Genomic DNA, 27,467 nt, shown 5'->3' with positions numbered 1-27,467 from the left:
TCACAGGTCTGAGGGCAAAATCCCTCCAGGGAGACCACTGCTAGCCACACATTAGTCTTCCGGGCCCAGAGCTCAGCACTTCCAACTGATTCATTTTAAGATGTTACTGCTTATGTTGTCAGTTCGTCAACTGCAATGACTGGGAAGACTGCAGAAATACAGAAGTTTGCCGTCATGCCATGTGGGAATAAACCCCGTGACTGTCACCTCGTATCACTCCAGAGACAAATGACTATGGATTATATGAGGACAGACAGAATTAAAATAATTGTGTGAGGGCCGGGAACTGTGATTTTTCCTTCATAAAATATTCTTTAATATTTAATTATCTTTCCGTTTACAGAGTGAACGTTTTAGAGAAGATCTCATGAGGAGGATGTGGACTCATCAGCAGCATGCCCACACATCCCTGCTGGCTGCCCTCGTTCTGCCTGCCGTGTCTCGGAAAGATTCAGCTCAGGGGGCTAGGGTCCGCTGCCCTGGCAGGAGGGACCCTAGCGGGTGGGGAAGCGGGGAGGGATTTCACTTGAACAAAGCCCTGGGCTGCTCGGGGAAGCTCACCACACAGCCCCGCAGCTGGCTGCCTCTCTTCACGGAGCACATGTTTCTGGTTAAAGCAATGAGCCAGCACCATGGCCTCCCCGACACTGCCATCCTGTGGCCGAGCCCGCCTCCGGGGACAGGAGCCAGGGAAAGAGGCCAGAGGGCCGGCAACACCAGCAACCGCTTTTAGGCTTAAAACTGAACCAAAAAAGTGTCAGAATGAGTCACGGCCAGTACTGACATGTCCTGAGAGATGGGTCCATCATTTGCAGCAAGACCAACGGTCTGGGTGGGCTGAGTGGCTCCGGAGAAGCAGGAAGTCAAGGTCAGCGTCCATCCTAAGTTCGAGTCCGTGGACTGAGCCCCCAGGGCAGGCGATGGGACACAGATCAGTGTGGCTTTTCGAAGAGGTATTCCAGATCCGGGGCGCGTAGTCTCTGCTCTTTGTTTTTGTTTTTAGCGAAGTCTCTCAGCAATGCCATGACCTCATTTTCAAATATTTCTGGGGCTGGTTTTGTTTCTGCAAGAGAGGAATGGGCAGAGAAAATTCAGAGGGACCCTGAAACTTGAAACTCTGGCCTTTGAAAGGAACCAACAGATTGTCTCCAAATACACATGGCAGCCTATAGTGGGAGCCGGCGGAGCGCGGCGGCCGCGCGTCACCCCTGTCGGAGCAGGTGCCTCCATCTGTTCACATACTGTCCCGCTGCTTTCGCACTAGGACGGCAGCGATGAGTAGCTGCGACAGAGGCTGTATGGCCACAAGACTAAAATATTTACCGTCTGGCCTTTTATGAACAAGCCTACTGGCCCCTGGCCTGTCCAAGCTCGGGGGCACTGTTTTGCTCTGCACTCGGTATTTCGGTGTTTTCTGGGTACTGCGTTTCCCCTTCCAGCCTATACACTTCCCGAGGCAGAAGTCCTCGGTGTACATGGCTTCAGCAAAAAGGAATTCATTAGAAGGCTATCAGAGGCGCACAAAATGGACATGAACCTGGAAAACCAAATGTGGAGGGACAGGCCACAATGGCATGGAGAGCAAAGCCACGAGAGTGTCGTCGTCTTGGGGGTGGGCGAGGGGGCCCCAGTATGCTTGCTTACCTCCCACCTCCTCTTCACCTGGAGACACTTGCTTAAGATGCCAATTACAAGCAAAGCCTCCCACGGGGGAAGCTTAGGGAACATCCTATCAAGACTACAATGCTGGGAGGGAGAATTCCTCAAACAAAACTTAACTTCCCCTCACTGAGCACAGAAGCCCAGCATCTAGTGGGCTCGGCATCTGTTTTTTTCTGTGATCATCGAAATAAAGCCCAGGCGGTTTAGGCTTCCCCCAAGGACGGTGCAGACTGGAAAGAACACCGTGCTCATCCTAACAAGAAAAGCCAGGAAATCTACAAATAGCATGACTTTCCGTGAAGTCATGCGAGAACCAAAGTCACAGGGCAACCAAGCAGAATAAAATCTAAGGGAAGAGAAGCCCCCCAAAGGAGAAAGTGCACATGAGCACCTGCTCGCCCGAGACAGGGCTCGGGAAGAAGAGACACTGGACGCCATCCAAACAGGTAAGAAGAGTTCAGCTAAGATTTTTAACAACTGCTACAAGCCAAGCGTGGGCTAGCCACAGACACCGGGGGAGTGCACGCCCTCCAGGCTGTTCGCAGCAAACCTCCAGAGCGTGCTGCTGACCAAGACTAGGTTCAGAGCAAGAGGCAGGAGACCGCGTCCCTCAGTGGTGCAGGCCAGGAGCGGCGGAGCAGCCAAGACCGCAAAAAAGCATAGAGCCCAGCCTGCCCTTCTTTGTGAAATAAAAGCCTTAAGAGACTGAGGGTAGGTCTGCAAATCCCATCTCCTACTTGGAACATGTGAGGACCCATCTGGGATGGTGAAGAGAGAAAAGAAAAAAAAAAATCTTCTCATCCTGTGGGACAGTCAGGGCCACAGAGAAAGCCCACCCCTGAGACCTGGGGCCACAGGGACTGAAGGCGAACCAGGATAACGGAGAATGCCTTCCCAACCTTCCGTCCCCCAAGTGGGAAGCAACAGGAATCTGTTGCTGGGGAAGCGCAAGAGCATAGAGAGATTCCCTCTGAGGCACAGAAATAGGAGGAAGGCTGAAAGCTGAGGGAAGAACAGGAACATTGAGAAATACCCTCCGGAAACTCAGCCCCTACTCTATGCAGATGGTAGCAACAGAGGCTTGTGGCACAGTGAAGGCAAGCACAGCAGTAACAGAATCTACAAGAGCTGAGCTCCTAACTAGACTGACTTGATCCCCATACTAACAGCCTACTGGAAGCACGCCCATTTCTAGGCATAAATCCTATTTACTTTGCTCTTTACTGTCTTCCTCACAATGTCTAACACTCAATCAAAAATTATGAGACACACATGCACACAAAAGAAGAAAAACACAACACACTGTGAAGGGACAAAGCAAACAGAAAAAGCCTCGGAGATGACCCAGATGTTAGAACTGTTACAGAATTTAGAATAACTAATATGTTAGGGCACCTGCAGTAAAATATAACTTGAAAGGAGACTGAGTAATTAAGGATGTATCTTGTAAAGCCTACGGCAATCATAAAAAAATGGTAACAGGAAGTATAAACAATAAACCAACAATGGAGGTCATATGAAATTTTAAATACTTAATTTGAAAAAACATGGAAATAGAGGGGAAAAGGAAAAAAGAACACATGGAAAAAACAGGAAACAAAAAGACAGATTTTAATTCAACCACACTGTTCACTGAATATATGCAAATGACCAAAACACACCAATGAAAAGACAGAAACTGTAAGATTGAATAAAAAAGAGACTACATATGCTATCTGTAAGAAGCTCGATCTAAATATAAAGACAAAGATAGGTCAAAAGTAAAGGAATGGTGTGGGAGGCAGACTTCTAAGTTGGCCCTCAATACTTCCCACTCCCCTGGCATACAAGCCCTGCATTCTTCTCGGGACTGTGAACATGAAGATTTTCACTGCCATGAGTAAGTTATGTTAGATGGCACAGCCGCCTCAGGACAGGGAAATTATCCAGGTGGTTCGGACCTAATCACATGTGCTCTTTATTTTATTTATTTTTTTAAGGGGGAATGGGGAGGAAAGGAAAAGAGAGAAGCTTAAGTAGGCTCCACACCCAGCACAGAGCTCCATCTCACAACTCTGAGGTCATGACCTGAGCCGAAATCAAGAGTCAGATGCTTAAGTGACTGAGCCACCCAGGCGTCCCACATGTGCTCTTTAAAAGCAGTGCTCTCCAGCTGGTGGCAGAAGGAAAGTCAGAGAGATCTGAAATGTTGAGAGGGACGCCATGTGATGAAGAATCTCTTTGCTGGGATGGAAGGAACCTTGTAGCAAGGACCTGCAAGTGGCTTCCAGGAGCTTTAAGAGATCGACAGGTAGCAAGACACGCAGGACCTCAATCCTACAACTGTAAGGAAATGAATTCTGAGAACCTGAATGGGCTTCCAGACAGGAATGGAGAACAGCGAACAGCAATTTCAGACTGAGTTCTAGGCTTACAGAACTTCTCACCTACAGAACTATGAATATATGTGTAAATCTGCATAACTATGTTACCTAAAATCACTAAGTTTCTAGTAATTTATTATGTAGCATAGAAAACTAACACAGATGGAAAAAACACATACCATGCAAACACTAATCGAAAGAAAGCTGGTGTGGCTAAATTACTAGCAGACACTTCAGAATAAAGAATATTATCAGCAATAAAGACAGACATTATATAGAATGGTAAAGGAGTCAATTCATCAAGAAGATACAACAACCCTGAATGTGTTTTCACAAAATAGAGCTTCAAAACATATGAAGGAAAAACAGGGAATTGAAAGGAGTAATAGACAAATCCACAATTATAATTGGAGGTTTCAGCACTCTTCTCTTATTAATCAACAAACAATTACAGAGTAAACGAGTCAGAATATAGAGAACATGAAGAACGGCATCAACAAAGTTGCCCTAGTTGACATTTACAGCACACTTCATCCACAGGTGCAGAAGGCACATTATGTTCAAATAAGTGCAAACGAGACATTTATCAAGTATATAGCCATAGTTCAGGCCATAAAACAAATTTCAAGAAACTTAAAAGAACTGAAACTACACAACGTAAGTTCTATGGTCATAATGCAATCAGTAACAGAAAAATATCTGGATATATTTTAAATGAAACTTCTAGGGGCACCTGGGTGGCTCAGTTGAGCCTCTGCCTTCAGCTCAGGTCACGATCCCAGGGTACTGGGATTGAGCCCCGTGTCAGGCTCCCTGCTCAGCAGGGAGTCTACTCATCTTTCTCCCTCTGCTGTTCCCCCTTCTTGTGTTCTCTCGCTGTCAAATAAATAAATAAAATCTTAAAAAAAAAAAGAAACTTCTAAACAACTCATGGGTCAAAGCGGAAGTCAGAAGGGAAATTAGGAATTGAATGAAAATGATAACACAAATTTGCACCATGAAACTAAAGCAGTGCTTAGAGGGAAATTCATAGTACTAAATGCTTACAATGGAAAAAGAGGTCTCAAATCAATGAGCTCAACTTCCGCCTTACGAAACTAAAAAAGTAAGAGCAAATTAAGCCCAACACAAGCAGAAAAAAAAGGAAATAAAGATCAGAAATCAATGAAAAAGAAAAATAGAGAAAAAACTATAAATAAATTGAAAGCTGGTTATCTGAAAAAATAAATAAAACTGATGAACTTTTAGCCAGACTGATCAAGAAAAAACGAAAAAAACCCACAAATCACCAATATTAGAAATAAAGGAGGGACCTCACTACAGCTCTTCAGACAATCAAAGAAAAAGGGAATATGACCATAACTTTATATCCATAGACTTAACAGCTTATATGATGTGGCCAAATTTATTAAAGGCACACTAACAAACCTCATCCAAGAAGAAAGAGATAACTCGAATTGTTCTATAGCTATTAAAAAAAATTAGACTTTACAGTTAAAAACTTCCAACAGAGAAAACCTCAGATCCAGAAGACTTCCCCAGGAAATTCTACCAAATATTTAATAAAGAAATAACACCGACTCCATATACTCTTCCAGAAAATGAAAGAGAACACTTCACAACTCATTTTATGAAGCCAGCATTACCCTGATCAAAACCAGATAACATTACAAGAAAACCAATACCCCCATGAAGACAGATACAAAGATCTCCAAAATATTACCAAATCAAATCAAGCAATACATAAAGACCAGGTGAGGTTTATCATGGGAATGCAAGGTTGGCTCAAAATGTAAAAAATCAATGAAAAATTCACCGTATCAATAAACTAAGGGGGAAAAAAATCATACGACCAAACAAATGATCGTCTCTAGAGAAATGCCTAGAAAGCACCTGACAAGATTCAACATTTATTTATGAAAAAACGCTCAATACATAAATGGAAAGAAATTTTCTCAATCTGATAAAAGGCATTTACGACTCACCTAGAGCTAACTGTATATTAACAGTGAAAGACTGAATACTTTCCCCCAACACTGGGAACAAGACAAGGATGCTCCTCTCACTGCTACTATTCAGCGTTACACTGGAGATCCCAGATAGTGCAATAAAGCAAATTAAAGATATAAAGGGCATACAGATTGGAAAAGAAAACCTTCTCTGTTCACAGATGACACAGCGGTCTACACAGAAAATCCCAAAGAATCTACAAAACAGCTTCTAGATCTGAGTGCACTCAGCAAGGTCACAGTATACAAAAATCAACTGTATTTCTACATTCTACGAACAATGAGAAAGTGAAAATGTCTCTTCAAGTACCACTTATTAATAGCACCAAAATACATGAAATACCTAGGTATAAATCCAGCAGAATATGTCCAAAATATGCTGAAAACTACAAAACATGGATTGTAGCAGTCAGACTTCTAGGATGGCCTCCAATGATCTCCACCTCCAGGTATCATGCTCTTGCGTGATTCTCACCCCTAACCCGACACAGGCTGGACCTAAAGACTTGATTCTAACCAACAGAATATGGCAAGGGTAACACAATGTCATTTCCGTGATTAGGTTATAAAACACTGAGACTTCCATCTTGCTAGCAGATTCCTCTCTTGTCTTCTCGGCTTACGTGCTTTGAAGAACCAAGCTTCACAAGTAGGAGAGGCCCTTGTGACAAGGAACAGAAGGCAGCCTCTAGACGACAGCCAGCAAGGAACTTAGGCCTGCAGGTGGGGAACCTGTGAGGAACTTAATTGTGCCAACACCAGAGAGAACTTAAAGCAGATCCTACCCTAACTGAGCCTCCAGATGAAACCCCAGGCCCTAAGCTGACACCTTGATTATAACTTCATGACAGACGAAAGCACAGCACCCAACTACGCCATGTCTGGATTCCAGATCCACAGAAAGGTTGAGATAATAAAGGTGGGTTTGTTTAAAGCCAGTAAGTTTTGGGGTAATTTGTGATATAACGACAAATAATATACTGATAAAGAAGTCAAAGACCTAAGGGCTCAGTTGGTCAAGTGTCTGCCTTTGGCTCAGGTCATGAGTCCTGGGATCGAGCACCATGTGAGGCTCCACGTCAGGCTCCCTGCTCAAAAGGAAGTCTGCGTCTCCCTCGCTCCCTGTCCCTCTCCCCAGCTCGTGCACTCACTATCTCAAATAAACAAATTTTTTTAAATAATAAATAAATGTTAAAAAAAAAAAGTCAAAGACCTAAATAAATGGAGATACCGCAAGTTCATAGATTAGACAAAAGATTTTCCCAAACTGATCTACTGATCCAAAACAACTCCAATTTTTTGAGAAACTGAACAGGTGATTCTAAAACTATAAAGTTCCTGGAAGAAAACAGAGAAAATCTTTGTGACTTCAGATAAGGCAGATTCTTAGACACAGTATCAAAAGCACAACCCGCTAACTCACCAAATAAAACACTGTCCTTCGCCAAAATTAAAAACTGCTCTTTGAAAGACAATGTTAAGAATACGCAGACAAACCATAAGCAAGGAGAAAGAAATTTGCAAGACACAGATCTAACAAGGGATTTGAACCTGACATAAATAAAGAACACTCAAAACTCAATTAGAAAACGAACCCAATTAAGAAAAAAACAAAGGTGGGATAAGATTTGGAGAGACGTATTAGCAAAGATGTAAGAATGGCAAAGATCCACTTAAAGATGATCCTCAATACCCTTAATCACCAGAGCCATGACAATTCACTACAGTGAATATCACTGCCTATTTCTTAGAATGGCTAAAAACAAAAACAAATAAAATCCTGATAATACCAAGTGCTGGTAAGGATGGGGGACTTCACATTCAGTCCCTGACAACTGCTAGTTTGTTTTCTGCCCCTATAGTTTTGCCCTTCCCAGAATATCATAAAAACGGCATCATACGGTATATATGGCCGGACTTTGAGTCTGGCCTCTTTCACTTAGCCTAGGAGTCAGCAAACTATGGCCTGCTGCCTGTTTTTGTATGGCCAGTACATTAAAAATGACTTTTAAATGGTTGAGGAAAAAAGTTAAAAGGATTTTTTGTGACAATGAAAATTATATGAAATTCAAAGTTCAGTGTCTGTCAATAAAATTTCATTGCAACACCGTAGCACGCATTTACCTACTGTCCAGTGGCAGTCTGTATGCTCCAATGGCAGGGGTGGAAGACTCAAGACAAAGACTGTATGCTCTGCAAAGCCTAAAATATTTACTCCCTGCCCTACTACAGAAAAAGTTTGTCATAACTCTTACCATGTGACTCAGTGACCCTTCTCCTGGGTATTTACCCAAGAAAAACTACTACCTACATCCACAAAAAGCAATATGCAAACGTTTAGAGTTTGCATATTTATAGTGGCTTTCCTCATAATCGCCTAAAACTGGAAACACCCTGATGTCCCTCAACTGGTCAACAGATAAAAAACCGTGGAGTACAGTCACATGATGGGATTTTACTCAACAGCACTAAAGGACCAGAGGGTAAATATTTTACACTTCGTGGGCTTTCCAATGTTTACATAAACCTCAAGACTCTGTATTATCACACTTTATACTCATAACCTACAGAACGGTTTCTACTTTATGACTCAAATCTGGACTGGGAACATAAAACCAGAAGACCCAGAGTGTGACGAAAATGGATGAGACGTCCCCTAATATCCATTCTCCCATTTTTCCTTGATAACAGAACTCCCAATGTAACTGGACGCACAAAATGGACTATATCATTTTCTCATCATGACTAGGCATTGCCATGTGACTGAACTGTGGCCAATGGAAAACTAGTGAAGTGTGGTGCAGGTATTCTCCTGAGAAGGAGTCATAAAAAATAAGGGGAATTTCACTTCTACACATTTTCTCCTGACTGAAACAGAAACATGACAGACACAGCCGCAGCAACCACGAGGTAGACGGCACGTGCTACGGCGGAAGGAGCACATCGAGGGGAATCTGGGCATCATGACTCCTGAATGGAAGGCCTACCTCTGGACTGCTGTTATAAGAGAGAAATATAATCCTGATTTGTTTAAGCTAGTATTGCTTTTTTTTTTTTTTAACTCACGGCCAAAGCTAATCCTAATTATACACAGTGAAAACTGTTATTCCCAAAGGCAGTGCTGGAGTGAGACTATTGAGGAACACTTGCTATGCAGCATTCTAGGGCTGTCGGGTTCCACACCATTCCCAGCCTGGTTTTCCTAACTCTGCTCTTCCACACCATTCCACTAAACTCCCTTTTTGCTTATATTAAACAGGATTCTACTGCTTGCAAAACAAAGAACTTTAATAAAAAAATTTTGCACACTTTGAAAAATTTGGAGCATGCGGGGGTTGCATGTCGACTGCATGAACAAAAGAAACAAATTGCCTAGGACACAATTCCAGACTCAAATCGGCACGAGTCATCCTATTTTTCATATCATGCTGCATGCTGATCATGCCCAGTACCTGTGGCCCAGTAGTAAATATCCCAGTCATTACTGGGCTCGTTAATCAGACGATCATAGAGGGTCAGCTGTTTCTCAGTCATGTGGTGCAGATATTCTTTAGCAAACAGGCTAAAAGGAGAAAGAGAGAGAACAAAGTTGAAAAAGCTATATCCAGTAAAAGAGAAAGTGACACCAAGTCTCTTATTTCCCTACCTAAGCAGAATACAGTTTTCCAACATGCCCCTCTTTCTGCTCTCATAGAGCAGCCGGGCTCTTTTGGTTTCTATGGACTCATCAGTTCGCTCCTGCCATGGAGGCAAAGGGATTTCAATCATGTCTTTCTGGGAATCTGTTGGGCTGTCACCTCTGTAGAAACGGCTGAATGATGGTATGCTGAGCAAAGGAGACGCTAGGTGGCGCCTTGACAGAGGAAGCATCTGAAATAAACCACAAACATCTTTATAAGGACTACCATCACTGTCATTCACTCAACACTTACTAGGTGCTAAATGCATTCAATCTCATTTAGTTCCTAAGAAATTATGTTGATACTGTCCCCACTTTATCGCGTAGGAAGCTGAGGCTCAGAGAGGTTAAATAACTTACCAAGTCACCCAAATAGTAAGTGCAGTTAGGACTGGAACCCAGCCCTAACTGCAAATGTGCTCTTAACTAGTACCATTCCAGAAATTCTCTAGCAGAAATGTTTTCTCCTTCCTTTATATTCCCTTAAAATTATTATGGAATGGTATGTATTTTAGTCACTTGCTTGTGTTAAAATCTGAGCATACAGTGATGGCATGGTCCCTAATCCCCCAAAGGCTCCCAATACAGAGAAGGGCAAAACCTATCAAGATGCAATGAGAAGGTAGTGACACCAGCAAGATGATGAAACAGGAAGTCCCACACTCTCCTTCTCTCACAGAGACACCAGCTCAACCATACATGGACCAATTCCCTTTATGAGAAATCCAGAAACCAGGTAAGACTCTCCCAAAAAAAGAAGCCAGCAAATCCTTCCAACTGGGAATTTACATGCACAAGCCTAAAGAAGAACTATTCACACAAAAAGTCTGAGAGGCTCCCAGAATCTTTAGCCAAGCTGACTGGTGAAGGTCTTTCCTTGTACAAAGCCAGTCCAAAAAGACTGGTAGAGGTGACTGTTTTTTCGAAAGTGTGGATCCAACATAAAGTTGCAAGGGACATGAAGAAAGAGGAATACATGGCCCAATCAAAGGAACAAAATAAATCTCTAGAAGCCAACCCTAGAGAAACAAAGGCATATGAATTACCTGACAAAGAATTAAAAACAACTGTCATCAAGATGTTCAATTAGCTCAAGAAAACAATGTATGAACAGGATATCAACAGAAAGAAATATTAAAAAGAACAAAACAAATTTTGGAACTGAAGAATACAATAACCAAATGAAAAAAATTCACTATGGGGTTTAACTGGCAGACTTGATCAAGCAGATGAAAGAATCAGTGAACTCAAACACAGGTCATTTGAAATTTCCCAATCAGAGGAAGGAAAAAAAAAAAAAGAATGAAAAAGATTGAAATGCGCCCAGGGGACTTAAAAGACATCAACAAGCAGACCACTATAAATATTATGGGAAGCCAGAAGAAGAGAAAGGGGCAGAAAGCTTATTTAAAGAAATGGCCAGGGGCAGCTGGCTGGCTCAGTAGAGCAGGCAACTCTTGATCTCAGGGTCATGAGTTCAAGCCTCATGTTGGGTGCATAGCTTACTTAAATAAAACATTAACACAAAGAAATGGTCAAAAACTTCCCAAATCTGGGGAAAGAAATGAACATCCAAATTCAAGAAGCCCAAAGGACCCAAAGGACAACAGAGAGCAACACAAAAGCATGTGAAAGCATAAAGATCACTGGTAAAAATAAATATAACAAATACAAGATACTATAATAGTGGTACATAAATCACTTTTAATTCTGGTATAGAAGTTAAAATAGAAAAATATGAGCTAATGGATATATAACATAAAAATTTGTAATTGTGGGGGTGCCTGGGTGGCGCAGTTGGTTAATGGTCAGACTCTTGGTTTCTGCTTGGGTCGTGATCTCAGGGTCCTGAGATCCAACCCTGCACTGGGGCTCTGTGCTCAGTGTGGAGTCCACTTGGAATGCTCTCCCTCTGCCTCTTCCTCCCCAACCCCCAACCCCCTGCTCTGCACACATGCACACTCTCAAATAAATAAATCTTTTTAAAAATAAATATATAATTATGACATCAATAATGTAAACTGGAAGAAGTAAAAGGGTAGGTTTTTTGGTACGTGATTGAAGTTAAATTGTTATCGGCTTAAAATAGATGATTATGTTTTATGTAAGCCCCATGGTAACCAAGAAGAAAACATCCACAGAAGATATACAATAGAAAATGAGAAAGGGATTAAAGCTTGTCTCTACAAAAACAAAAAACAAAAAACAAAACAATGAAACACAAAGGATAACAAGGAGGGGATAAAAGGGACACAAAAGCTGTAAGACGGATAGAAAACAATTAACAAAATGGCAATAATAACGTCTTGATCAGTAATTATTTCACATGTAAATGAACTAAGATCTCCAACCAAAACACTAGACTAGCTAAATGGATTAAAAAACAGGATCGGACTACATGCTTTTACTAGACTCCTTTTAGATGTAAGAATACACAGGTTGAGGGGCGCCTGGGTGGCATAGCGGTTAAAGCGTCTGCCTTCTGCTCAGGGCGTGGTCCCGGCGTTATGGGATCGAGCCCCACATCAGGCTCCTCTGCTATGAGCCTGCTTCTTCCTCTCCCACTCCCCTGCTGTGTTCCCTCTCTCGCTGGCTGTCTCTATCTCTGTCAAATAAATATATAAAATCTTAAAAAAAAAAAAAAGAATACAAGGTTGAAAGCGAAAGGATGAAAAAAGATATTCCATGCAAATGGTAACCAAAGAGCAAAGATGGCCCTACTTATGTCAATCAAAACAGGCGTTAAGTCAAAAACTGTCACGAGATATATGAGACATTATTATATAATAACAGGGTAAATGCACCAGGAATATAAAACAATTATAAATATATATGCAACCAACATCAGAGCACCCAAACATAGGAAGCAAACTGACAGAACTGAAGGGAGAAATAAACAGCAATACAATAAAAATAGATTTCAATATTCCACATTCAGTAACGGACAGAACATCCAGACAGAAGATCAATAAAAAGAAGATATGAACAACACTATAGGCCAAATGGACCAAAACGGACCTGTACAGAATATTTCACCCAACAGCAGCAGAATACATTATTTTCAAGCACATCTGGATGGGAACACTCTCCAAGATAGATCACCTTAGGTTGCAAAACAAGTCTTACCAAATTAAAAAAGATTAAAATGATATAAGTGACCACAGTGAAATGAACTAGAGATCAACAGCAGAAGGAAAACTGGAAAATTCACAAATATGTGCAAATTAAACACACTCCAGCTCATGAATAACCCATAGTTCAAATGGGTCAAAGAAATCAAAAGAGGAATTCGAAAATATCTTGAGACAAACGAAAACGCAACTTACAAAAAATGAAGGGAAGCAGCAAAAAAAGTAGTACTGAGAGAAGTTTACAGTGTGAAAAGCCTACAACAAAAAAAAATGATCTTAAGATGTGAAATCGTGACAGGTATTAGACAAAAAAACAGACTTAAGAACACGCAGAAGCGGCGCACAGAGGGAGTGCAGCCAGCTACACCTGGGAAACAGGTAAAATCTGAACTGGGTCTCGGACGAGACAGGCACACAGTGGGCTCAGAAAAGAGTGGATGTGACCTGAATCTCCTATGTTGCAAGGCCGATCTCTCCTTGGTTCCGCCCTTGCCCTGGGCTATCAGGCAGCCGGATGCTCCTCGCAGTCTCCATGACTGCGTTGGAATACGAAACTCAGTCCCCACTATGGCTTGCCCAAGACCCTAAAACCTCCACTCTCCTCACCCGTACTAGACCCGGGAATATGGTGGCCACCGCCATTCTTCCCGACGCACACCGGAAGCCTACGGCCCGGCCACTTCCGGGAACTTCCGGACGCTTGAAGTGCGGACTTCAGCGCTGAAGTGCCTGAGCCGGAAGATGCCTCCTTGCGCATGGCGGAAGTGGCTGTGCGTGTGACGCCAGCGGCGGGGGGGCGGGACCTGGGGCCGAGAGCGGTTCGCGCGCTTCGGGCCTAGTCCGGACTCGCCGCCGCCGCCGCCATATTCCCGGTAACGGGGGCGCGCGGCCCGGGGCCGGCTGGGCCGGAAGAGGGCTCGGGGTCAGCGCTGAGACTGGGAGGGGGTCGGTTGAGTTTCGGGCAGCCGGAGTCGGCGGGCGGGGGGAGGTGCGGGCCTTTGAGGGAGGAGGCCGAGGGCGCCGGGCCGAGTCTGTGGGGAGGGAGTGGGGCGGGCCTAGTTGGGGGCGAGGACTAGGCCTGGGTGGGGAGCGGAGGCGGCTGGAGCTCCACGACCCGCGGGGACTCTAGCCGGGGCCGCTTTGGGGCCTAGGCAGGTGCGGCGGGCTAGGGCCGCAGGCTTCGCCGCGGTCGTTCTTCGCAGCGCCGTCTCGGGGCCCCTAGGAGCAGAGGCCTGGACTTTGCCGTCGCGCCACGGGCAGCTGCGGCGCAACTCGGGTCGGGCCCGAGGGTGATGGGCAGCGAGCCCCGCGAGCCCCGGCGGCCTGGGAGAGCGAGGGGCGGCGCGAGGCCGGGGGCGGGGCGGAGTGGAGCGGGTGGGACCGAGCTTGGGCTGTCGGGATGCTGCGTCTCTGGAGACGGGAGGTTGGCTACCATTGCTCTCCTCCCAGCCCGGGACCCTCACGCCTTCTAATTCTTGCCTCTTTCAGGATACCGCAGTGGCATCTTCCTTACTTTGTCCGTTCTCTGGACTCGTGATCTTCCTTCCGGAGCCATGTCAGAAGGAGTGGACTTGATTGATATATATGCTGACGAGGAGTTCAATCAGGTGAGGGGTCATCGGGAGCATTGGGATTTTCCTGGATCTGCTGAAGAATCACTTTCACCAAACTTGCAGTGGTTCCAAGCTATTGCAGTACTTGCTAGGCCTGAACATCCCTCTATCGGGTCTAAAATTTTACTCTATCACAGACTTTCGAGACGTCTGATCATTCCGCTTTATGTTAATTTTAAGTTCCCAAGGCTTAATTTTACAAGCCTTAAGAGCAAATAAAAATCAGGTTTAATAGAATGGTGAATCAACCTGTGGAACTTGCTCCCCCAGGAGGCCAAACTTGGGTGTCAGTCTTCAAAGACTAACCACACTTAGAAATCACACTTATGTTTGCTGTAGTATTCATGACGACAGTGTTCATACCTGTTCCTTTGCGGTTCTTTTTTTTTTTTTTTTTCTTGGAGAGGGGGAAACGGAGAGAGGGAGAGAGAATCTTAAGCGCTCCATGCCCAGTGCAGAACTGAGATCGCAACCCTAAGATCATGACCTATGCTGAAATCAAGAGTCAGAGGCTTAATGCAGAGCCACCCAGGCGCCCCCCTTTGCAGTGCTTTGAAAGGGCAGCTGGAGAATGTAGTCCCCTTCTCTATAAGGCAGTGCAAAAACACAGTATAAAAGATATTTTAGCATTTAATCGCAGCTTCATTCTAACTGTTCTGGATCTTCCTTCCTTCCCGCTGTAAGTAGTTTGACTCTAGTCTTGAGAGGTACATAGACATTTTAGTGTAATACATTTTGTTGATGAATCTAGTTGTTTTGAGGGAAGAGGTAAAAGTGTTGGACAAACCAGTTAAAAAGCATGTATAGACCCCCTCATATACCCTGGATTTGTTGATCGCTTTATGTTATGTTAAGGAACATTACTATGTAGGGGCGCCTGGGTGGCGCAGTCGTTAAGCGTCTGCCTTCAGCTCAGGGTGTGATCCCAGCGTTCTGGGATCGAGTCCCACATCAGGCTCCTCCACTAGGAGCCTGCTTCTTCCTCTCCCACTCCCCCTGCTTGTGTTCCCTCTCTCACTGGCTCTCTCTCTCTGTCAAATAAATAAAATCTTAAAAAAAAAAAAAAAAGGAACATTACTATGTAGTGATGTCTCTTGAAACAATAATCTAACATACTGAAGTCAATTTCAAGAATGTTCCATAGTCTCTATCTAAAACTTAGTAATATCTTGCCCAGATTGTTTTCAGCACCATTTCACTTGAGTAAACTGGTCTTCCCACTAGGATCTTTCAGTGAGTACACATAAGGACCTGGAAAGAGGAAAAAAAGAACAGATTAGAGAAAGAAGGTGCCCTGGTTGGAGCTGACTTTTATACGAAGCAACAGAGGTTTTTATACATGTCATTTTCTTGGCACAAGTTTACATTTAAAAAATGTTTTAACACGTTGTGCCGTTTTAACAAGAACACAAAAGTAGAATAGTATAGTGAGTTTGTACCCATCAGCTTCACCAGTCAGACTGCTTAATAGTCATTTTCCCATGTCTCCTCAGGTAAACTGGAGTCATCTACATGTGGCTGCCGATTGCCCTAAATACATGAAAGAAATTTTTTAAGCTCAAGTCAAATAATTACGGATGAAAAGAAAGTTTTAGTGTATTAGTTTAGTTCCACATCATTGTTTTCTGTATAACTTTGAATCAGACCTTTACTGCTCTTTACAAGTTGTGGTTTGTCTTTGTTTCATTTTTAATACAAGACAGGAAGAAAAGGTTCTCGTAGTTCTTTACTAATAAAACCCCTTTTTCCCCCTTAATTTCCTTCTCTGTGGGTTGATAACAATGCTGCTGACTCACTTTGAGAAATGGGCAGAACAGGGCAGGTCTAGCCACATTTGGTCTGAGAAAATGGAAATCCGTAATTTCTTAAGCAGTATAACTGGGAAGTTCCAGACAAGGCATAGGCCTTGGCCAGTGGTCGCTGCTTTGTGAGGGTAGAAGTCATTCGCCTCAATTTGTTTTCCTATCTCTTTAGTTAGAAAAGACTTTTTTTATGGGTTTAAGATAGGCCAAAGATGGTATGTGGAATCTAGTAGACATTTATACCAAGCAGATAATATTTAATGGTTGGCAAGTTGAAAGAAGTATAGATTTTGAATGTTTTATGTCCATTTGTGGAAGGTGCAGGGAGAGGTGCTGCCCACTGCCCTCCCCTTGCCCCCATCATGAGTTAATTTTTGGTAAAGGTGGGTTTAGTGTAATTTGGAGGCTGCTAAAGAAATGACTAAAGTTCTGTTTGGCAAGGTTTGTTAAAAGCAAGGTTAGACTGAAGACAGCCATTACAGATTGTACAGATTTTAGAATGTTTTAGTAATATTAAAGATTCATCCCAAGTTGACCTGTGCACAAGAACCCTGTCACAGGTACTTTGCTCCCCAAGCAAAATGAACACGTTCCTGGATGGAACCCTACGGTACTAACTCCCTAATCTCTTAGGACATGTGCTGTAAAAGCCTCTTTCAGAGCCACTTGACTCCTATCACACTGGGAGTCGAAATTCATAGCTGCTCTCTTGGACTGGGGAGAGGTACTCTGGAAAAGTGAGAGCTGCCACTTTGCTGAGTGTTTGGCCTCTGTTCCTTGTGCTAAGCAAGGCGCTTTGCACGTTGCCCAATTCTGTTTGCTACTTCCGTCAACAAGTACTTATTGAGCAATTTCTATTTGCTAGGCACAGTGTCAGGACTAGTGAGGGAACAGGGAAGAAATGGATCCCTGTGTTTAGAAGAGGTTCCATTCCTGGTGGTTGAGGGCAGTGGACAATGGCAGGGAAGGAGGGTATAAGGTGAGGACTTAGATATAGTCATTTTAAAGCCAAAAACTTAGAACTGTAGTTACAGTTAAAAGAACAATGGTATCGAGTAGGTGGCTTTGAGAACAATGAATTCTAGCCTTTCTTACTTTCCTCAGATATCAGGAAAAGGGGGTTGGAGGGTAGAAACACTGAGCATATAGGTGGAGAAGTTCTTATTTAAATTCAAAATCATGCAAGTTCTTTTTTACCTAAAAAGCTTCAGAGATAGTCCTTCCTATCCTATTAAACACAAAATTCTATTTGAGATCTTCATTCAGTTTTAAATACATACTTACTTTTTAATCTCCCTGGAATGAAACCTTCAGCATCAGTGCACATAAAACATTGTATTTTCCACTTAATCTGTAGAATTAGATTTTGCTTTAACCTAATCCATCACTGCATAAATCACCAGCTCATTTGGTAATCAGAAAAACCTCAGGCCCTTACCTGTTTTTCTGCTTTACCAGCTGAAGAAGTTAGAATGAATTGGTGTTGCTGTAGAGTTAAATCTGAACAGAACTTGATACGTTGTTTCTCCAACAGACTCCTCAACAGGCCTGCTCTGTGCATCAGAACAGTTCCCACCACCTTTCTTGACCCGAGGTTCTATGGCCCAGAGAAACCATTTGAATCTTGTGACAATTTTGGATTCATTGAATCCTTTTGTGCTTCTTAAAGTGGTAAGGTAACCCATATACAAGGTTTTTCAGGACTTGAGTCTGTCGTGCTCTCTGAGGGTCCCTGAAAGAGTAGATTGTTGGCCTAGGCTTGCAGTGTGGGAGATTTCCGGGTGACGTGTGTGGTCTCTGATCTGCGTGTTAGTTCACTATCCAATTATCAGTGGTAATTTTTGTATTAAAAATTTTGGACACGCATCTCTGAATCACAGACACTGTCTAGAAGGAATTCCAGGTTGGTTCCACTGAGTATCCAAGATGATGTGTTTCCTCATACCCCTTTAGGTTCTACTTCAGAATCCTTGGTTTAAATTTAAAAAGCACCCTGGTGTGAAGTAGTGCTCTCTAAGGATTAGAACATTGGAGAGGATCTAGTGGTTTCCATCTTCTTCTTTTACCTTGAACCATAAGGGCATATCCCCATACCTACTACATGAATAAGTAAATAAATGATTTTGTTTATTGTTGCAGTTCTTCAAGACATAAGGGCTAAGAAGTGTTTTACGCCCATTATGTTTGTCAAGTTTTTGCACTTCACTTTACTCAATTTATTATCCACCCCGTGCTGGCCAGTGTTTGCTTCTCTTCCTATTCTTTACAGTCTTTTTATGCAAGATGCTTATTTATTTATAAGTTTGACTACCTAGAACAGTCCACCTGTGCTTATTTGTCTTCATTGATTCCTTTTCTTGTTTGATTTTTTAAGATTTTAGGTATTTAATTTTAGAGGGAGAGAGCAAGCGAGTGGGGGAGGGGCAGAGGGAGAGGGAGACAACCTTAAATAGACTCCGCATTGATTGTAGAGCCTGACGTGGGGCTCAGTCCCACGACCCTGAGATCACAACCTGAGCGGAAACCAGGAATCTGACTCTTAACCAACTGAGCCACCTGGGTACCCCCCCTTTCTTGTTTTCAAATTCTCTTTTGCCATTCTCTGATATTTTTATAAGGTATAAACTCCTCTCGTGAGTTTTTTAATAGAGTATTTGTAGTATTTGAAATTACTTATATGCCTCAGGAAGTAGAATCCTTTCCCCTTCATTATCAGAACAGTCCAATAATGCTGTCTTTGTGTGCCTGTTCTTCCATTGTACTTCAGATGAACTGAGAAACTAAAAGATGGTTTCCAGAAGTTTGTGATGGTATGTAGGTCTAGGAATGAATTTTGTAGGGAGTCCCCTCTCTAGTCTCACTGTAGAATCCGTAGTTCTTATGACGGCATTTAACAGAGAGAGTTAGCGGAGCTTCCTGCCCTGAGTTGCATTAGAGGAAATGCTCTCTTTCTTCAGGGAACTAGACAAGTTACCTAACATAGGTTCTTCCTTTATTCCCCTTTTAAAAACACAGCAATGACGTGAATGAGCTGTAGTTCTCTTAAAACACTGAACTTCTTTCTCTTTCATTTCAGCAGCATCCTCTTTAGCACTGTTGGTATATCTTAGAATATTATCTGAAAAAATACTGTGTGATCCTTAACATAAAAAGATTTCTTTGAGATAACATTGCAAATCTGAGACATTAAGATTTCCTGGTAGCAGTTCTTGTGGTTTTAGGGTTTTGAGTATATAGCGTTAATTTGGCTGCTGTAACAAAACACCAAAAACAAGTTTATTTCTCACAGTTCGGGAGACCGGGAGGTTGAAGCTAGGTTTGGGTGCTGGTGAGGGCCCTTTTGCAGGTTGCAGAATGCCAGCTTGTAATCCTGTTCATGAGGGTTCCACCCTCAAAACCTGGTCTAATTGTAATTATGTCCCAAAGACCCCACTTCCTGGTACCATCACACTGGGGAGTAGGATATGCATTTTGGGGGGACAGACACGTTCAATCCATAACAGCAATAAACAAGTAAACATACCACATAAAAAGTATATTTCACATTATGTTTTGGAGTACACGTTCACATTGTAAGTACTTACTGTGATATAGCTTACGGTGTGGGTGCTTGTCCTGTTTTCTGACCCTTAGCTTTGAGAGAACTTCACTGTTTTTGTGTATCATTGAACCATCTCTGGTGTTGCTCCCGAAAGTCTCTGATATATATATATATATAAGCGTCACGGTAATGTATTGGAGCTGCATTGTCATCTGAGAAATAGTAAGGGAAAATCTCCCAGAGGTATTCTTTTCCCTTTTTAATTTTTTTTTCTTATTTTATTTTTTTAAAGATTTATTTATTTATTTGACAGACAGGGAGAGAGGGAACACAAGCAGGGGGAGTAGGAGGGGGAGAATCAGGCTTCCCGCTGAGCAGGGAGCCCAGCTTGGGGCTCGATCCCAGGACCCTGGATCATGACCTGAGCCAAAGGCAGACGCTTAACAACTGAGCCACCCAGGCACCCCTCTTTTCCCTTTTTTAAAAATGTTTCTTTGATGGTTACTAAAAGATGGGATTGAGTACTATGAGTTTTAGAGCTTCTCTGAATCATTTGCGTAAATCTAAAAGTTTAAACCAGTAACTCTTAATTCTTTTTTGCATTCTGGATTCCCACTTTAATTTGCTTTTCCCCTGCTTTTTATTTCTAAATGAATATACTGCTCTCTTTTTTATTAAGTAGAGTAGTAAGTTTTGTGAAACTCTTGGTTTTGGAAATAGCATAAGTTATGGAAAATGAGTTTTCGTTCCTCTGTCTTAGGTGTGGTCTTTAGAAGCTGACCTCATTGACATCAGTAGCAGGTGCATCTTTACGTGTTCTCAGTTTGCTTGTGTAATCATAACGTGCCTTTGGATTCTTACAGTTGGCTGAAGCTGGAAACATTGCAGACTACTAACAGGGTCTTGAGAGAAAAACCTACAGAAGCATAATTCAGTGAAATGGTTTTAAGTAAAAAATTATTCTTACCTAGCTTCTTAGAGTAGAACGGGGAAGTTTTGTACGTTCTTTTATGAAGTATTTGACTGTGGATTCTAAGTAAAGTAGAATGAGAATGAACCCAGTGGAAGGTCTGCAAACCTACCTTTGCCAACCCCTCATCTCTTAGGACCCGGAGTTCAACAATACAGATCAGATTGACCTGTATGATGACGTGTTGACAGCCACCTCACAGCCCTCAGATGACAGAAGCAGTAGCACTGAGCCGCCGCCTCCTGTTCGCCAGGAGCCGTCTCCCAAGCCCAATAACAAGAGTCCTGCGATCCTGTACACGTACAGTGGCCTCCGCAATAGGCGAGCTGCTGTCTACGTGGGCAGCTTCTCCTGGGTGAGCATGGGGAACCGAAAAGCCGCCTGGGTAGGCTGGAGGGAGAGCGCTGGGAGGTGATGGCATTTTCAAAAACCACTGTTGCACTGTTTTGTGCTCTGATGGGGTTGGATTTCTTTTTCCTGGGATCAGGTTGGATTGATCTCTGAAAGAGAACTATCCTGAGGACGTACTGGTGCCGAAGAAAGCAATAAGTGGGTAGTTGCTTTTTCTGCCATCTTGTTAATGCCCCTGACCCTGGGGCTTTATGTCTAGCAGGGTCATCTGTGGGATGAGATCTTAGAGTGAACACCTTGAACTCTGGTGGTCATTCGATGGTCCTTTGATATCGATGGGTGACAGGGATCAAAGACCTTGATAGTTCTAGTACACTCAGAGTAGGTGGTGATTGTTGTTCTGCAAAAGTTCTTGTGTGACAGACATGTTGGGGGGCTGGTGGAGGGAGGGTCCAAATTAGGAAATGTACATACTGAGGGAAAAGTTCCTGACAGTGGTCAAACTATAGCCTGTCAGGTCTGTAATTAAAAGCTAGTAGTAATCATCTTTTGAACTGATAACCAGCCAGCCCAAATGGCAGTCAAAGTTAAAATAGGTTTTAATTTTTTATCTCAAAAGTAGGGATTGGGTAGGGGTGGGGGGTTTTAGAATTCTGGATGGGTGAGGATAATAAGAAAAGCCTGCATTAATTGAAATGTTGATGGGCTCTTGGGTTTCTGTGGGAGGTCATGGTTGTGACTAGAATCCTAGGTTTGGGGAAAGGGTTTGGGACATTCTTAGGTGGGGAGGGGGTGTAGCTCTTGACATTTCTTCCTTTTCCATCTTGCCGGCCCCAGTGGACCACAGACCAGCAGCTGATCCAGGTTATTCGCTCTATAGGAGTCTATGATGTGGTGGAGTTGAAATTTGCAGAGAATCGAGCAAATGGCCAGTCCAAAGGGTGAGGTCTGGATTTGAGAAGCCCCTTTTAGTTTGTCATCATTAGGATAACAGATCTACACTGTATTTTGGCCCTGGATTTTAATCCCTCTGACCCCCGGCCCAGTTATTGCCTTGGTTTTGGCAGACCGCCTTAGAATGGAGACCTAGCTGCAGTGGAACAATGTCCATCTGTTGAGGGGCAAAAGGAGCTGATTTCTGATTCCAAATAAGTAGGAAGATTATAGGCTGACACCTTTTTATTGATGGTAGTTTTGTGTATGTTGTATTAACAAGGCATCTTTTGCTTTACCCGTTTTCATTAAAAATGGAAGAGTTTCTTTGTCTGTCTCTTGGTTGGCTGGTAGATCTCACTCATTTTTAATTTTTCTTCCCCAAGGTATGCTGAGGTGGTGGTAGCCTCTGAAAACTCTGTCCACAAATTGTTGGAACTCCTTCCAGGAAAAGTTCTTAATGGAGAAAAAGTGGACGTGAGGCCGGCTACCCGGCAAAACCTGTCACAGTTTGAGGCTCAGGCTCGGAAACGTGAGTGCGTCCGAGTCCCAAGAGGGGGTACGTGGAGACCATCTGTATGAAGGGGGGCAAGTTTGTGGGTTTGTTGTCTGTGGCGTAGGCTGTGCCTACAATGCGGGGGGGTTGGGAGGAGGGTGGTGGTGGTTATGGGTGGTGGCATGGTCGATTAGTAGACCCCAAAATGAGGCTGTGTACAAAAAAGAGCACAGTGATGAGAGTCAGGTAGGTTCCGGTTATAGTCTGGTTCTGCCACTGACTCATTGGTGACCTTGGGCAAGTCACTCTACTGCTGAGGGCCTCGTCCCCTCTCTGAAGTAGATACGTGATGTTTAAAGTTTCTGTCAACTCTAAATTATGTGGTTTTATCTAAAAAATCAGTGTATGGCGAATGGACTTAATTGTAACACGTGCTCTTTATAAATTAACAAGCAGCCGCCCTAACGTGCAGGTAATGTTTGTAAAGATGGCTCTAATCTTGTCATGAACATGTGCTGGAAGGGTGCTGTCTAAGGAATCAACCAAAAGGAGTGCTGGAAAAGAAGAGTTTAACAATGTTCTCCAGCATTGTACAGGGGAGAGGGTGCCCTTTCAATGACCTGATATTTTAGTCTGCTTGGCAAGTATTTCCCACTAATAAAGCTGGATCATGCTACCTTAGCTTGATGGTAGTGTCCCTTGAGTTCACCTTACTCCCTTTGTTCTGATTCTGTACTCACCAAGCCACCTTCTGATACTAATTTGGTTTCCCAACTAGGCTCTCCTACTGGGAAGAGAATGCGCTGACCAGCCGACACAAGTATTCCGGTCTGCTTGGCAGTTATATTTCTCATTGTAAATTAATAAATTGGCATTCTGGTTTATGAATCAGTCTCTTGTGAGTTTGGTTAGCGTGAATCAATTTCCTAGGGTACAATCACCCCTGGGTGAACTGTTAAAAGTCGAGTTTCTGAACCTGCGAAACCTGAGGACCAGACCTTGGATTGTCCTGACCTCACAAGGTGCAGCCACCCTGCAAGGCTTTGCCTGAAGCAGCCAACTGCCTTTATTTTTCTTTTATGACAGTGGGGGCATGGGGTGGGGGTGGTGGAAAAGTGTCATCACCTGCGTTCTGTCATTTCTTAGGTCCTGCTCTCAAAATAGTGCCTTGTATTGATTGGGTGGTCCACTGGGACCTTGTATTGATTGATTGAAGGTGGAGATATGGCCACTTCTCTCTTGCATAGGAACAACTGTTCTTTTAACTAGATTGAGAGCCTAGATGGGTATAGTGTGAACTCCCATTGCTCTGGGTTAAAAGGTACACACTTTTCTTCTTTGACAACTTGAATTTCCAAGTTCCTCTGTTTTGGAGCCTTTGTATAATTCAACCCTCTTCTGGCTTTCCCAAGCTGCATAAATGTACAGTTGCATTAGGGATAACATTCCTACTTCCGTTTAGCTGTTTACTCCTCAGTGTTCCCTTTTCTTTGCTGAAATGATGGTGGTGACTGAGTGGTGTTTTTCTGCTCTGTCACATTGACAGACTTGGGTTCTGTTAATTCAGTAAGTACAGCTGGTGGACGTCCTCTGCTTAAAAATGGTTGCTCCTCTTGGGATTGTAGCCATAGATACAAAACAGAACTGGAGAAGTGGGAAGAGTAGCTGGGAGATGGCTAACTTTCAGAGGATCTCACTTGCTAATACCTCTTTCTTTGGTGTGAGAGAACTCAGGGAAGAAACAAGTTGCCATGTGAATGAGACATGAAGCACAAGTGTGCCGTGATTGGCACGGGTGGTAGACTACAGTGGAGAAAGCAAGGTGGTTGCTAAGTTGATGGGTCCCCCCGTGCTTGAAACCAGAGTTGGGTTTACCAGCAAGTCTTAGTTTAAGGAGCACTCACCTTTCTGTCCACATTTGACTGATAACAGCATCTCTCTGCCTCCAAGACTCCTAAGGCTATGGGGTCATGTTCTGTTGGATTCCACATTAACCAGGCTTGGAGTAGACTATTAAATTGGAGAGAGGGAACAAGTTTAACTGAGTGACTTGACAATGGATAGCCACGTTCCCAGCTGTAAACAAGCATGTGTGAGCCCCTGTTGTGCACAACACCATACCAAGGTGCTATGGTGATGTTCCTGTGGGGTGCAGTGTTTGGGCCATTAAAATACAGTGGGAGTTCCCCAGATCTGAGGCTTGTTTTTTATTACGCTTCTACTAGGAGTCCCTCCTGTCAGCTGTGCCACATGCTCATTCTGTGGGCACATCTTGTCTTGGCTTACCTCCCATTTTCTCTCTACTTCTCACTTGACCTCTAGTCTTCTGTGGTGTATGTCTCTCCCCCATCCCAATGACCAGTGTTGGTATGTGGATGGAGGAAGTATCTATCCCCTGCCCTTCCCTCACTCGTCCCAAATTCCCTGGCCAAAGTGCCATTGCAGAGAGAACATTTCAGGTGCACAGTGGCATAGTACTGGTTTCAGGTCAGCTAGTGCTGGTCTCAGAAGAGAGGCCCTGAACCTCTTAATCAGGAAGGGGTGATTTCACGTCTGTGTGAATCCAGCAATCAATGTACTTCTCAACAGCGTCATTTTCTCATGGGTTAATTAGGATCCTACATTTAGAAATAGAAAACAAATCTAAGGATAAATTAAGTGTGAAGCACAAAGAGTTCTAGATAAAGAGCGTTCTTTGACGTGGAATTGGGGTGATGCTGCTTTCTCGGTTTATGACTTAACTAACTTGCCTCTGCCCTTTTTTTCTGAGACCAAAGAAAAGGGAGTAGATGATTTTACCTTCTTTCTCAGCTGCCTGTCGCCTTCTTCAGTACGGTGTCAGAGGAGACTCTTGCTGAACGATGATCTGGTCCCATGGGTACGTGTAAAGCCTTGGGCAGTAATGGTAGTTCTGTTTTGCTTCATAGGAATACCTCCACGGGCCCATTCCCGGGATTCTAGTGATTCTGCTGATGGACGGGCCACACCCTCTGAGAACCTTGTACCCTCATCTGCCCGTGTGGATAAGCCCCCCAGTGTGCTGCCCTACTTCAATCGCCCTCCTTCAGCCCTCCCCCTGATGGGTCTGCCCCCACCTCCAATTCCACCCCCTCCTCCTCTCTCCTCAAGCTTTGGGGTCCCTCCTCCTCCTCCTGGCATCCACTACCAGCATCTCATGCCCCCTCCTCCTCGATTACCTCCTCATCTGGCTGTACCTCCCCCTGGGGCCATCCCACCTGCCCTTCACCTCAATCCAGCCTTCTTCCCCCCACCAAATGCTACAGTGGGGCCTCCACCAGATACTTACATGAAGGCCTCAGCACCCTATAACCACCATGGCAGGTAAGGATCATCTTGTTCCTTTCAGATCTGAGCCAGGTATAGTAGGGTAGACCATGTGTTAAGCATTTTGTTCTCCCTGAGAAAGTGAGTGAGTGTGAATTCTTGTGTGCTCCCTTGTGGAAACTCTGTTGTCATAGTGTTGAGTCCTGGGAAATAGTTAACCATCTGTTAGATAATGTTTTTTATTTGGTGTTTCATTTGCATCTAAGTCTCTTGACCCAAACCATGTCTTTCACATCCCTTTTTAAGGAACTTGATTAAATTGAGTGCCATATGTGGCTGTTAGGGATGCTGTGAATGTCTAGTGCTATTGGGTCACGCCAGAATTACAAAAGAATGTGTTGTAAATCCTGTCCTTGCAGAGAGTGTGAGCACATAAAACGTCAACAGGCTGAGAACCATTTAAGACATTATATAGGAGAGCATGATTAAGTAGGACTGTACAGTAGGCTATGGTAAAGATGATAAGAGGTGTGGGCAATCAGAAATGGTGTTATTTCTGTGCAGCCGAGATTCGGGCCCTCCGCCCTCTACAGTGAGTGAAGCAGAATTTGAAGAGATCATGAAGCGAAATAGAGCAATTTCCAGCAGTGCCATTTCCAAAGCGGTATCTGGAGCCAGTGCAGGTAACTGACCCTTACCTTTGCTGTCTTCTCCTTACCTTCAGTTTTTCCGTGTTTTGTCGTTTCCATTGGCCAGCAGCTCAGCAGGGTACAGTTGGAGCACTATTAGAGTCTCAGGAGTGGCACGTTTTGAATAGTGTACAACCTGATTTTATGGCTTTGGGGAAGCTCCAGTGGTGTTATTTAGCCTGTATCCAGACCTGCCCCGTGAAAACAAACTTAGTGACTAGATTAGAAATACCTAATAGTATCTTACTGTAGTGTTTACTGTAGAATGAGATTCCTGGCGTTTTGGAGATCTCAGTAGTGGATCAGGGGATCTGGTGTCTATGTAGTGCCTAGTGTAGGTCCCAGGTTTTTTAGGATTGATGCCCCAACTAGATGTGGTTTGATATGAAATCTCTTTACATTTGGGGGTCTAGACAGAACTGCTGGCCTCCCCATAGCCTGTCCTAGAAAGAAGCAAGTCTTTTGGGTGTCATTGTAAGACATAATATGCCCTTACAGCTAACTTTTGCCCTGCTGTCAGTATTGAGTGGGCAGAACAGAAGCTGTGACTCTGAGAGCCCTGGCCTGGAATCTTTGGTTCTCTGTAGGGTTCTGGTCCAGGTTTCACATTATGGTATGAGTCATAGTCGCTTCCTTCTTGCGAGTTTCCCACATTAATGTAAATGTAGACTGTCAGATCTCCTAAGAAATAAGTTAACACTAAATATTACCATCTGTTTTCTGTAATTTCTCATCTTTGGCTGCAAAATTTGAATCCACAGAGTAGGTTAAAGACAGGAAATACATGTATTCTCTCTCTCTCTTTTTTTTTCCTCCAGAAAACTTTCATTGACATCTGAAGGATTTTTTAATTAGAAAGTAATCTGTGCTCATTTTAACAAGTCCAATACACAGAGGAGTATAAAGGAAGTAGTCACTGTCCTTCCTTTTACCGACTCCCTCA

The 27,467-nt window shown here is 43.6% G+C and overlaps 2 protein-coding genes and 1 long non-coding RNA gene across 12 annotated transcripts in view; 1 reads left to right on the top strand and 2 right to left on the bottom strand.

Annotated features, from left to right (window-relative positions):
• Nucleotides 1–292: 292 nt before the first annotated feature.
• On the bottom strand, nucleotides 293–13,596 carry SDHAF2 (succinate dehydrogenase complex assembly factor 2). Of its 2 annotated transcripts, none has more exons than XM_008707489.2 (4): nucleotides 13,451–13,596; nucleotides 9,681–9,904; nucleotides 9,487–9,596; nucleotides 293–1,063 (listed from the first exon to the last, which is right to left on the bottom strand). In XM_008707489.2, the coding sequence occupies exons 1-4, from the start codon at nucleotides 13,484–13,486 to the stop codon at nucleotides 933–935; spliced, it is 501 nt and encodes a 166-aa protein (XP_008705711.2). In that variant the 5' UTR covers nucleotides 13,487–13,596; the 3' UTR covers nucleotides 293–932. The 2 variants fall into 2 exon arrangements, with proteins under 2 accessions (XP_008705711.2, XP_040495130.1); XM_040639196.1 differs by lacking the exon at nucleotides 13,451–13,596 and adding an exon at nucleotides 13,289–13,438.
• Nucleotides 13,586–27,467, top strand: part of CPSF7 (cleavage and polyadenylation specific factor 7) — a 22,729-nt gene continuing 8,847 nt past the window's right edge. Inside the window, exons 1-7 of one of the 9 annotated variants that reach the window (XM_040639194.1) lie at nucleotides 13,586–13,716; nucleotides 14,333–14,451; nucleotides 20,907–21,125; nucleotides 21,959–22,062; nucleotides 22,441–22,586; nucleotides 25,478–25,892; nucleotides 26,400–26,518. In XM_040639194.1, the coding sequence (XP_040495128.1) occupies nucleotides 14,398–14,451; nucleotides 20,907–21,125; nucleotides 21,959–22,062; nucleotides 22,441–22,586; nucleotides 25,478–25,892; nucleotides 26,400–26,518 (1,057 nt within the window). In that variant the 5' untranslated portion in view covers nucleotides 13,586–13,716; nucleotides 14,333–14,397. Of the gene's footprint in view, nucleotides 13,790–13,919; nucleotides 14,000–14,326; nucleotides 14,452–17,793; nucleotides 17,931–20,906; nucleotides 21,126–21,958; nucleotides 22,063–22,440; nucleotides 22,614–25,477; nucleotides 25,893–26,399; nucleotides 26,519–27,467 lie in introns of those variants that run through there. The other 8 variants (XM_040639189.1, XM_040639190.1, XM_040639192.1 and 5 more) reach the window with 8 other exon arrangements.
• On the bottom strand, nucleotides 15,075–16,944 carry LOC121104778. Its single transcript, XR_005837141.1, has 2 exons — nucleotides 15,897–16,944; nucleotides 15,075–15,708 (listed from the first exon to the last, which is right to left on the bottom strand). It is a non-coding gene; the product is annotated as an uncharacterized LOC121104778 (long non-coding RNA).

This window comes from Ursus maritimus, unplaced genomic scaffold, assembly GCF_017311325.1.
Source record: "Ursus maritimus isolate PB19 unplaced genomic scaffold, ASM1731132v1 scaffold_23, whole genome shotgun sequence".
NCBI lineage: Eukaryota > Metazoa > Chordata > Mammalia > Carnivora > Ursidae > Ursus > Ursus maritimus.
Note: the sequence above shows the minus strand (reverse complement) of the source record. Positions and strands in the feature narration are given on the sequence as shown.